Consider the following 12,576-nt stretch of genomic DNA (forward strand, 5'->3'; position numbering starts at 1 on the left):
CCAAGGCAGGTGTGAGGCCTGGGGAGGGGAGTGCTGGGAGGAGTGTCCTGAGTGGGAGGGGTGTCCTGAGTGGGAGGACGGGTCGTGGCCAAGGGGGTTAGTGGGATCAGAGGTGGGGGGAGTTGTGAGGTAGGGGAGGGGGGGGAGGGGACAGGGACAGAGGGAGGGTCTGGGGGTTGTGTGGCGGGGGGGGGTGGGTCAGGGCCAGGAGGGGAGGGGTTTGTGAGGTGGGGGGGAAGGGTTGGGAGGCCTGGGAGGTTGTGTAGATGGGAGAGGGGTCAGGGCTGAGGAAGGGTCTGAGTTGTGTGGCCGGGGGAGAAATTGGGGCCAGGAAAGGGGTTGTGAGGTTTGGGGTTGTGAGGTGGGATGGAGGGGTCCGGGTCGAGGTTGGGACCTTGTGAACGGTCCGGTGACTGAGCCTCTCACCCCTCTGTGGTTTCCCCCCGCTGTGGCCGGTACCCCATTCCCTCGGCATGGGGCCGGGGACGGGACTGGGGGCGGAGCGAGAGACTGAGGGCGGGGCGAGAAGCCGGGGCAGGACTCGGGGCGGGTGCTGAGCGGTTCGCGGTTCCCTTACATCCCGGAGCGGCAGTCACCAGGTGCTGATCTCACCAAGACCCGGAGCGGGACCGCATGCACGCAGTGAAGCTGATCCCGGAGCGGGGGTGGGTGCTTGATTCCGGAGTTGGGGGAACTGTTGCCGGAGCAGGGTGGGAGAACTGTTGCCAGAGCGGGGGACTGATCCCGGAGCAGTGTTACTGATCCCGGAGCGGCAGACTGATCCTGGAGCGGGGAGGGGAAACTGATCCCGGAGCAGGGGTAGGGCGGTGACTGATCCTGGAGCAAGGGGGTGACTGATCCCGGAGCAGGGAGACTGATCCGTGGTGGGGGGGGGGGGGGGAGAGTGGTGGTCTGATCTCGGAGCGGGGAGGGGGAACATCCCGGAGCAGGGGGGGGGGGGGTGACTGATCCCGGAGCAGGGGGGGGGGGGGGGTGACTGATCCCGGAGCAGAGGGGTGACTGATCCCGGAGCAGAGGGGTGACTGATCCCGGAGCGAGGGAACTGATCCCGGAGCGAGGGGGACTGATCCCGGAGCGAGGGGGACTGATCCCGGAGCGAGGGGGACTGATCCCGGAGCAGGGGGAGACTGATCCCGGAGCGGGGTGGGGAGACTGATCCCGGAGCGGGGTTGGGAGACTGATCCTGGAGCGGAGAGACTGATCCCGGAGCTGAGGGAGACTGATCCTGGAGCGGGCATATCCGGAGCACGGGAGAACGAGATGTTTTCCTACACGGTGACTGTGGCGACCGGACACCAGTGGTTCGCGGGCACCGACGACTACATCTACATGACGCTGGTTGGCAGCGAGGGCTGCAGCGAACGGAGCCTCCTGGACAAACCGCTCTACAACGACTTCGAGCGCGGAGCGGTGAGACCCTCCCCCGGCCACTGCCCCGCATCTCTCCCCTCACTCACCCACCCCCCTCACTCACCCCTCGCCCATCCCCTCACCCCTCACTCACCCACCCGCTCACTCACTCACACCCCCCCTCATTCACCCACCCACCCACTCACCCATCCAACCCCCTCACCCACTCACTCACCCATCCCCCCTCACCCACTCTCTCACTCACTCACACCCCCCTCATTCACCCATCCAACCCACTCACTCACCCATCCCCCCCTCACCCACTCTCTCACTCACTCACTCACCCACCCACCCCCTCACTATCCCCTCACCCACCCTCTCACTCACCCACCCACTCACCCATCCAACCCCCTCACCCACTCACTCACCCATCCCCCCTCACCCACTCTCTCTCTCACTCACTCACTCACACCCCCCTCATTCACCCATCCAACCCACTCACTCACCCATCCCCCCTCACCCACTCTCTCACTCACTCACTCACCCACCCACCCCCTCACTCACCCCTCACCCATCCCCTCACCCCTCACTCACCCACCCTCTCACTCACCCACACACTCACCCATCCCCCCTCACCCATCCCGTCACCCCTCACCCACTCACTCACTCACCCCTCACCCATTCCCCCTCACCTATCCCCCCCTCACCCATCACCCACTCACCCCCCTCACCCACTCACTCACCCACTCACACCCACCATCTCACTCACCCACTTACTCACTCACCCATCCCTCATCCACCTTGCCCGCCTTCAACCCCCCTCACCTTGCCCACCTTCAACCCCCTCACCTCGCCCACCTTCAACCCCCCCCTCACCTCACCCTCCTTCACCTCCCTCATCTTACCCTTCTTCACCCCCCTCACCTCACCCTCCTTCAATTCCCTCACTCTCATCATTCTCACACTCATCACCCCTTCGCCCTTCACCGCCTCACCCACACATACCCTCCTCACCTTCACACTCATCACCCCCTGACTTAACTCTTCACCCAACTTAGATTGAATTTCTCCAATGCACAAAAAGGATAACCCCCTTGATCCTGTCAAATGCTTTTTCGGCATCGAGAGAAAGAATACATTGAGAAGACAAGATACTAGGGGAATTAATAATACCTAAAAGTCGTTGAATGTTAAACTGTAAATAACGTCCTTTGATAAATCCAGTCTGGTCCTCGGAGGTAATGAGAGGCCTTTTATGTTGTAACCTAGAAGCTAAGATCTAAGATAAAACCTTAGCATCAAAATTTAAAAGAGAATTGACCATACAAGAAACAGCCTAACGGATCCTTATTTTTTTTTTAAGAATACTAGTAGCTTCATCAAAGGTTTGTGGGAATTCACCACTATTTAAAGATTTAGTAAAAACTGAATCCAATAAATAAGAAAAGGATTTATAAAACTTGGCTGGGAAACCATCCAGACCCGGACTGTGAAGAATTAATGGCCACCTCTATCTCCTGCTGTGAGAAAGGCTGCTCCCATTTAACTTTATTATCTGAGGTGATTGAAGAGATTGTCAGTTTGTCTAATAAATTCCATTTTGAAGTTTGATCTTGAGCAAGATCAGAACGATATGATTTAGAATAAAACTGATAAAAATATCATGGTCGCTAATGATTTTACTGTCAGCTGTACACATCTCAGTAATAATTTGGCTCGCTAAAAGAGTACAAACATAATATTTAGATTTAGATTTTACTAACTGAGCTTGTAACTAATTAGTTTTCAGTTCAACCCTGTTTCTAAACAGCTCAGATTTTGGGGCTGTAGCATATTGTTGGTCGATGAGTTTTAATTTAGCAGCCAAATCATCTCTCAGAGATTGCCTTCCTTCTAAAGCCCCTTTCACGCCAATCGGCCTTTAAAATGGTAAGTGTGAAAGCAAAATCAGCTCAACGCCAGCATCAGGTGATGTCATCTCCCACTGGGAATTGACGGCCTCGACCCCCAGTACAATCCCCAGCGTCTGCAGATGCCGCCGTTGCAGTCAGGCAAGTGTGAAACAGGTAATTGCAGTGTGGGATCAGAAAGACCCAAGTTTTTGCGCGAATGCAGGAAGAAAAGATTAAAATATAAACTTATTCATGGGAAAGTCGCAGTGGAAGAGAGAGAGAGGGGAAATAAATAGCAGTAGCAGACAATTTTTAAACAGCATGGGAAAATTAGTAGTTTTATAAAGACTATGGGGAGAAAAGCAATGGTGGACCTGACTTCCCAAATTGCAGAGAAATCCCTCTATGCATGGAATTCTGGGAGGGTAGGTCCACTATCGCTTTTTCCCCACAGTATTTATAAATTGCATGCAATAGTGCTACCAACTTCCCCACGCTGTATAAATTGAGTGCTACAGTGCTACCAACTTTCTCACCCTGTTTAAAAATTGTCTGCTATTGCTAGCACTTTCCCACAGTCCCTTATAAAGGTTTATATAGGTTAACACAACAACAACAGAGGCTAAAGGCCTCATAATGTGCTGTACATGAAGCTTCTTCTTTGGCTTGGCTTCGCGGACGAAGATTTATGGAGGGGTAAAAGCCCACGTCAGCTGCAGGCTCGTTTGTGGCTGACAAGTCCTTAATTATGCTATAATTAGGCATGATTAATTTTGTTCAAACATAAGATCATAATTCATTAAGCAAGATTTAGGGCAGGTCCACCATCTCTTGATGCGTCATGACATCACTGGTAGAAGGTAGAACAGTCCTAACCCTGGGGATGGGTCCTTGAAAGTGTGAAAGCATCAGTGTCCCAGTTAGGAGTGGTCAAGTGTGAAAAGCCAAACCACCCCCCCCCCCATTCCTATGAGTATGGACACTGAACATCCAAGTATGAAAGGGGCTTACGATTAGCCATATAGAAATAATTAGACCTCTAATAAAAACTTTAAAAGCATCCCAGGTTATTGTCAGAAACCTTTGAAGAGGTATCTTCATTAAAAAAGACAATTTGATCTTTCATAAATTCCAAAAAATCAGAGTCAAATTATAAGAGAGTCTGGGATATTAAAAGAGAACTCCACTGGGGAATGGTCCGAGATTATTATACTTTCATAATTACAAGATTCAATGGAGGGATTAATTGTTTATCAATATGTGTACATGAATGGTAAACCCCAGGAAAGAAGGAAAACTCTTTATCATCAGGGTTAAAAGATCTCCGGTTATCAATAATACCAGATTGTAACATAAAGGAATCAATAAGCACAGTGGACTATTTTAAATTGGTGGATCTGGAGACGGATGGTCAAGAATTGGATAAAGCCAACAATTTAAGTCACTGGCTATAACCAAAGAATACGTGTTTAAATCTGGTAACAAAGAAAAAATATATTAAAAATAACTGTCGATCATCTGTATTAGGAATGAAAATATTCACAAAGGCAAAAAGTTTGCTATATAATTTACCAGATAAAATAACAAATTGACCATTGGTATTGCTAATGAACTCATGTTTAGAGAAAGGTAGTGATTAAAATTGAGACTCCCCTGGATTTGGCCATAAACGCTGAATGGAACTCTTCCAGAAACCTAAAAAACATATAATAGGTTCAGGCTAGAAAATAGTTTAGTTACAGATTTTTTTCATTTTCCCTTTTTTAATCGATAACATGGATGATACGTATCTTGTGTACTGTTGTTTACTATCTGTAATATTTATTTCTATCTGAATTTTATATCACATGTATCTGATATTATTCTTTTCTTAAAAACAAATAAAAGGTTGAACAAGAAAGAAAGAAATTTAGATGTACAGCAGTGTAGCAGTCCATTTTGCCCACTAAGCCCATGCCACCCAATTGCACCCAATTAACCTACTACCTCCAGTATGTTTTGAAGGGTGGGAAAAAAACCGGAGCCCCCTAGGAAAACCTACGCTGTCATGGGGAGAATGTACAAACTCCTTCCAGACAGCACGGGATTCAAACCCCAGTCCCGATCGCTTTGGATCCCAAGGTCTCTGTTCTTCCACTCTGTTAACTATCCTGCCATTAACCCTGTCCTCTGCCTTCAAGCGTGACTTTCCAAAATGCATCACCTCACACTTATCTGGATTGAACTCCACTTTTCTGACTAGCTCTGAATCCCGTCGGTATCCTGTTGTAACCTATGACAACCTTCAGCTCCATCCACAACTGCTCCAACCTCCGTGCCATCTGCAAACTTCCTGACCCATCCTTCTGCTTCTTTGTCTGAGTGATTTATAAAAATCGCAAAGAGTAGGGGTCCTAGAACAGATCCCTGTAGAACTCCACTAATTCTCCACAGTTGGAACACAACTTCTTCCACTGGGTATTCATGCCCTCTTGAGGTGCAAAACAGCAGTCATTGTCCTTTGTAATTTATGCTCCTGCACTGACCTTGGTCCCTGAGCTTATCATTTTGTAACCTTCTGTTCCCATCTGACCCATTAATTGAGTCAGCTAGCTTAGTGTCATCTAAAAACTTGGATAATCAACCCTATATATTTAACATTGTAATATATTGTGCAAATCTGTGGTCCCAGAACAGATCCACAGGGGTCACCAACTAATCATTTTCTGAAAAACTGGAGGATTTGCACATTATCCACAACAAAGTACACATGGAAGCAAATCCTTTGGCCTCAATGCTGATGAATTTTTCCACATATCCTTCCTGTCCTTTCTCGTCCATGTACCTGTCTGGCTTCGTTCCTGACGAAGGGCTGGGCCTGAAACAAATCGACTGCCTTTTACTTTCCATGGATGCCTCATAACCTGCTGAGTTTAAATTTTAATTTAGAGATAGATCCTTCTGTCTTATGTGCCTGTGCCACCCAAATGCACCCGTGTGACCTACTAACTCCTTAAATCTTTGGAGGGTGGGAGGAAGCCGGAGGAAACCCACGCAGACGCAGGGAGACAGTGGCAGATTCCAAACCCACGCTTTGCTAACCAGGCTGCCCTAAGTTTCTCCAGCACTTTTGTGTACTGCTCTAGATGCCAACATCTGCAGATTTTCTTGTTTACTTCTATATACCTATCACATTTCTTAAATGTTGTAATTATGTTCATCTCTACAGCTTGTTCCATATACTCACTACCTTCGATTTCTGAACAATGTCCCCCTCAGGTACCCTTTCAATCTTTTCCCTCTTATACTCCCCTGACCTGGGAAAAAGACCGTGCCCATCCACCTTATCTATACCCCTTGTGATGTTGGATACACTTGGAGGTCATTCCTCAGTGTCCTTCGCTCCAGCCTGGAGCCTCCAGGGTTTAAAAAAAAGCCCTAACCTGTCCTCCCTCTCCTGATCATTCAAGCCTTCCAATCCTGCCATCATCTTTGTTCACAGTTTGACATGCAGAGCCTCGATTTGAGAACTCCATGGAACCCCCCCCTCCCCCAAAAACAACCTCTCTATTACATTTAGTCAGCTCCATTAGACATGGCAAAGCCCTGTTGACCATCCAGCACCAGTTCAATTTTCTCACAAAATCACATTCTCTTCTTTTCCACATATTAGATTAACTTAAGACAATATTGTTGCATTAGTTCCCAGTTTATTTCCCCTGCCTTTGGTAAACAAAGGGACAATATTTTCCAAGGGATTAGTTGGAGAGAGAGAGAGAATCATCTCTGCATTATCTACAGGTCCCCAGCTTGCAGTTTATGGGGCTTTGAAGTGCAAATCTCTGTATTCTTGATATTTATCTATCTTTAGTCTATTTAGTTGCTCAGGGACTTTTCATTTTAGTGATCGTTTTAGTCCTATTTTATTAGTCTAAATACTTGGGAGAAGCAGCTGTTAATCAGATTTGGTTAAATAGGTGTAGAATCCAGCAAATGGACCCATTATCAGAATCGGAATTTATAGTCATGAACATGTGCCATTAAATTCATAGTTTTGCAGCATTATAGGTGTAAAATTACTCTAGATTGCATTTTTAAAAAGTAAAATGAATTGGTGCAAAAGGAAAGTGAGTTCATTGTCTATTCGGAAATCCAATGGCGGAGGGGATGAGGCTGTGTTTGTGCCATTGGGTGTTTGTCACTTCCTTCTTGACGGAAGCAGAGTGAAGAGGTGGCACGGTTAGTGTAGCAGTTAGCAAAATATTGTTACATCGCCAGCGACTTGGGTTCGAATCCGGCGCTGTCTGCAAGGAGTTTGCATGTGTCTGCATGGGCTTCCTCCCACCATTCAAAATGTACCAGGGTTGTAGGACGATTGGAGTGTTTGGGCGGCACAGGCTCATGGGTGAGAAGGGCGTGTTTCCGTGCTGTAAAATATAGCGAAGGGTGAGGATCCTTGAGAACAGTGGCTGCTTTCTTGATGTCCTCGATGGAGTGAAGACTAATGCCCATGATGGCAATGGCAGAGTTCACAACTCTCTGGAGCCTTTCCAAGATATTCATTAATACTTTGAAAGTCTAATTGAATTGAAACACACAAAATCCCTTTCCTGATTAAATGAAATTTTAAATTTAGACATACAGGCCCTTTTGGTCCACGAGCCCGTGCCACCCAATTACACCCAATTGACCTACAGGGACCTGGACAGGCTAGTGAAGAACAAGCTTGCTGTAGGCAAGGTCCATCAGAGCTACAGCCAACTGCTCCAGATCGGAAGATGCCAGCAAGTTCTCTGAGTGCCTGGACTTTGCAGAGGCTAGCAATGTCGGCAATGCCAGTGCTCGATCTCTCCTCTAGGGCTGCAAGGACAAGAGGTGAAGCCTTCTCTCCATGATCATGGAGCATAGGTGAACTATTGCTGGCATCAAAGCAGCTGTTAAGCCAGATCAGCAGGAGTGCAAGACGGAGGACCTGGAACAAAGAAGCCTGACATATGTCACTCACGATGCCGTAACCATTCAGTATTTAAACAAACTAAACCATCCTGTCCCTCAATAGCTACCCACCGAGTGTTACCCTGGGCAGGTGTCACAATTTCCCCTTTTACAGGAGGGCCACTACCTGGTGGTGTCACCCATACCTTTTGTCTGGCATTCTCTAGCTCAGGAATGGGAGGAGCCCTGACGAAGAGATATTCACGGACGGAATGCATACCCGATTGGTTCGTTCCACCCAACCAACTGTACGGGGACTGGTTCTGTCTGTAACTAGTCCGCTAATTGGGCACCCTGTGTCTGAGGCGGTGCACGCCTTATCTGGGTTTCGAGAATTAGAGTTGGGAGGTAAAGTCCACTCACGTACAGCCCAGGTTAAATCAGACAAGCAGGATGAAAAGAGAGGGGCTGCTGCTAATAACGGACCGACAAGAAAGGACCTTTTTCTGACCTTGTTAAAGTTAGGCGTACCTAACAGTGATATTGATGGGAAACCTACTGCGGTCCTTTATAAGAGGAAGGCAGGGGAATACGCAATTGCCCTGGGTAAACTTGTACCTTTCACTTTGTTCATTTTAGATTGGTCACAGTGTTTGAGCTAACGAAAGAAAACAGAGACACACGCCAAGAGCACTTCAGTTTATACAAATCTTTATTACTAAATCTAAAGCTGATTTCAAACTTCAATTTGCAAGCCCTTCCCAATTATACTCATCAACGCCTGGACTGGTCCCAACTGCCGAAGCGAGGCAACAACCGCACATTTGTAGTAGGTTGTCGGGGCTCCGGTAACGACCGGGACGTTGGCTGGACTCTAGAAGTTCTTCTTGCTGAGAGATGTTGCCACCTCTCGGAGAGTCTGAAACTTCAGCAGCAGGACCATGGCTTATATTACCAAAAAATTGTTTACTCATAGCTTATCACTTTGAATAAATGGTTTACTTACTTCAAGGTCTCTTGACAGTCTGCGACCAACAAAAGACAACTGCATCTCTGGCCCTCATGGTGTAAATTAGATTATGTCTTCTGATTCAACTGCATCCCTGGGCCTCATGGTGGAATTTAGATTATGTCATCTGATTCACATGTTTACATTCTTGCATAAGCTGGTCTAAATCCTCCATTACAAGGACAGTGGCTGCTTTCTTGATACACCTTCTTGTAGATGTCCTTGATGGAGTGAAGACTAATGCCCATGATGGCACTGGTAGAGTTCACAACTCTGGAGCCTTTCCAAGATATTCATTAATGCCTTGAAAGTCTAATTGAATTGAAACACACAAAATCCTTTTCCTGATTAAATGAAATTTTAAATTTAGACATACAGGCCCTTTTGATCCACGAACCCGTGCCACCCAATTACACCCAATTGACCTACAGGGACCTGGACAGGCTAGTGAAGAACAAGCTTGCTGTAGGCAAGGTCCATCAGAGCTACAGCCAACTGCTCCAGATAGGAAGATGCCACCAAGCTCTCTGAGTGCCTGGACTGCAGAGGCCGGCAATGTCGGCAATGTCAGTGCTCGATCTCTCCTGTAGGGTTGCAAGGACAAGAGGTGAAACCTTCTCTCCATGAGCATGGACCATGGGTGAGCTCCTTGTTGCTGGGGCTGCAACCTTGGCATCCGGGTGAGACTGTATCAGATGTTATAGGAGATAAGACAATTCAGTGAGAACAGAATTGAGTGCTGCCTAGAATGGTTTCAGGGAAAACAGAAGGTGTGAGTATGGACATAACCATCATGAAAAAAGAGACAAAATAAGGAAGTGTGTGTGGTTCATTGTTCATTCAGAAATCAAGCCATAGCTGAAGTTACCAGGCTTAGTGGGACTGAACCACAGTGGATGGATTTTATGTGAGGAAGTTTTGTCCTGATATATGGGAGTTTGAGCAAAAAAAGGATAAGGAAACCAGAACTGGGCACCATGGAGGTTTAACTGGTCAGGTCTACACAGTGAATGTTAGGGATCAGGAAAGTGTTGTCAAGCAGAAGAATCATAAAGTACAGATAACAAAGGGCCTTGAAAGTGGAGTCACAGATAGATGAGGTGGTCAAAAATACTTTTGGAACATTGGCCTTAATCAAACCCAGTACTGAGTACAGAGTTGGGAGGTTGTGGAGGCCATGTCATTGGGTGTAGTTAGGACAGATATTGAGAGGTTTTTGATGAACCAGGGGCACCAAAGGTGATGGGGATAAGGTCGGGCAGTGGGGCTGAGTGGGGAAATGGATCAGCTCCTGAATGAATGGCGAGGCAGACTCGATGGGCCGAATAGTCTATTTGTGCTCCTGTACCTTGTGATCCTGCAGCAGTTGTACAAGATGTTGATGTGTTTAGTGTTCAGTTTTGGTCACCGCGCTGCAGGAAAGATGTTGCCAAGCTGGAGAGGGTGGGGGTGGGGGTGGGGGGGGGTTGCTGAGCTACAGGGAGAGGTTGAGCAGTCTGCGGCTTTATTCCTTGGAGAGCAGGAGGGTGAGGGGTATACAAACTCATGAGAGTGCCTATTGCCCAGAGCAGCCAGTGGACAGGGGTTTCAGATTTGACAGGAACCTGAGGGGCAGCCTTTTCTTTACACAGAGGATGATGGCTGTTGCAGTGATTAAGGAAAAAATGAACAGATGCATGGAGAGGATGGGTTTCGAGGGCCAAATGCAGGTGGGAGGGACATTTTCATTAGTATGGCAGGTTGGTGTGAGGGGCCTGTTTCCACTCTTCCTCAGAATCAAAATATCATCTTGAACATGTCACAAAATCCATTGTTTCGCGGCAGAATCTCAGTGCAAATATTTCTACAAAATCGTATTTCCAAATCAATATAATAGTGCAAGAAAAAGAGACAAAATAAGGAAGTGTGTGTGGTTCATTGTTCATTCAGAAATCAAGCCATAGCTGAAGTTACCAGGCTTAGTGGGACTGAACCACAGTGGATGGATTTTATGTGAGGAAGTTTTATCCTGATATATAGGAGTTTGAGCAAAAAAAGGATAAGGAAACCAGAACTGGGCACCATGGAGCTGAGGTGAAGCCAGAAACTCTGCAGGCACTGTGATTGCCGTTGATGCACAGAAGTTCTCCAGTATTAACCACCTGGAGGGGATGGGGGTGGGGGGGTGGGGGGTGGGGGGTGGTGTCCAGTGTCCAGCTTTCTGCAGGAGACCACTGGTTTTTGGAAATGTATGAATAAATTTGTCTCTTTTTCAAAGAGTAGCGACCTTCTGCGCACAGTATGTGGAGGGATTTCTGTCCGTTGGCCCACTAAACAGAGCTGTGAAGAGAGAAGAAACCCCTCTCCACTATTGTTGCAGCCAGAATTCAGATGAGGAGCTGTGTGACAAACTGTTCTTGCTACCGACACTGGCTCTGTGTTCGTCTTGCTCACCACAAAACCAGGCAAAAAAAAATGTCGACTGGTTGCGAGAAAATACGGAAATTTGGAAATTTCCCTTAAATCCAGGCCAAGTGCCTCTGTTGTTTTCTGTCAATAACTCTGCTCTTTGGCTCTTGCAGGTGGACTCATATGATATGACAGTGTCCAATGACATAGGAGAGGTCCTGCTGGTGAAAATCGAGAAGCGCAAGTACTGGGTGCACGATGATTGGTACTGCAAATACATCACCATCAAAACCCCCTCTGGCGAGTACAAGGAGTTCCCCTGTTATCGATGGATTACTGATGACAAGGAAATTGAGCTCCGGGATGGAAAAGGTTAGCTCCCATCCATACTAGGAATATAAGGCACAGGTGTGGGTGTAGGCTATGTGGTCTCTCTCTCAAGCCTGCTCCGCAAGTTAATTACACATCCAATCTGATCTTCCTTCCCTCTTCTCCAAGTCTTTGACTCTCCAGACCAATGCTGTGCCTCTCACCTTGACTGTCTTCAATGACTCACACTCAACAGGATAGAGATTTCCAAACCAAATAAAAACAGTCCTCCACCTCTGACTTAAGTGAAACTGTGTTCTATTTGAACCCCCCAACCCACCTCTTTCCCCCCCACCCGCCCCCCCACAATGGAATCATCTTCTCAGCATCCACTGTCACCCGTCCTCAGAATCTTTTGCCCTTTAATAGATGGAGAAAGGTTGTTTTCCATGGTGCGAGATTCTAGGACAAGAGGGCACAACTTCAGGATTGAAGGGTGTCCGCTTAGAACAGAGGAATTCCTTCAGCCAGAGGGTGGTGAATCTAGAATTTGTTGCTGCAGGTAGAGGCCAGATCATAGAGGAGAAGGCCGGGCAGTGTAGACTTGATGGACTGAATAGCCTATTACTGCTTCAATGTCTTATGGTCTTAATAAGATCATCCCTCATTGTTGTAAGATTAGTAAGCATGAAC

At 47.4% G+C, this 12,576-nt stretch overlaps 1 protein-coding gene across 6 annotated transcripts in view; it reads left to right on the plus strand.

Moving 5' to 3' along the window:
- The first annotated feature begins 575 nt into the window (after window positions 1-575).
- Window positions 576-12,576, plus strand: part of alox5a (arachidonate 5-lipoxygenase a) — a 108,916-nt gene continuing 96,915 nt past the window's right edge. For 2 of the 6 annotated variants that reach the window (XM_069885844.1, XM_069885847.1), the window contains exons 1-2: window positions 1,023-1,431; window positions 11,748-11,946. In XM_069885844.1, the coding sequence (XP_069741945.1) occupies window positions 1,282-1,431; window positions 11,748-11,946 (349 nt within the window). In that variant the 5' untranslated portion in view covers window positions 1,023-1,281. Of the gene's footprint in view, window positions 666-1,022; window positions 1,432-11,443; window positions 11,631-11,747; window positions 11,947-12,576 lie in introns of those variants that run through there. The other 4 variants (XM_069885845.1, XM_069885843.1, XM_069885848.1 and 1 more) reach the window with 4 other exon arrangements.

This window comes from Narcine bancroftii, chromosome 6, assembly GCF_036971445.1.
Source record: "Narcine bancroftii isolate sNarBan1 chromosome 6, sNarBan1.hap1, whole genome shotgun sequence".
Lineage (NCBI taxonomy): Eukaryota > Metazoa > Chordata > Chondrichthyes > Torpediniformes > Narcinidae > Narcine > Narcine bancroftii.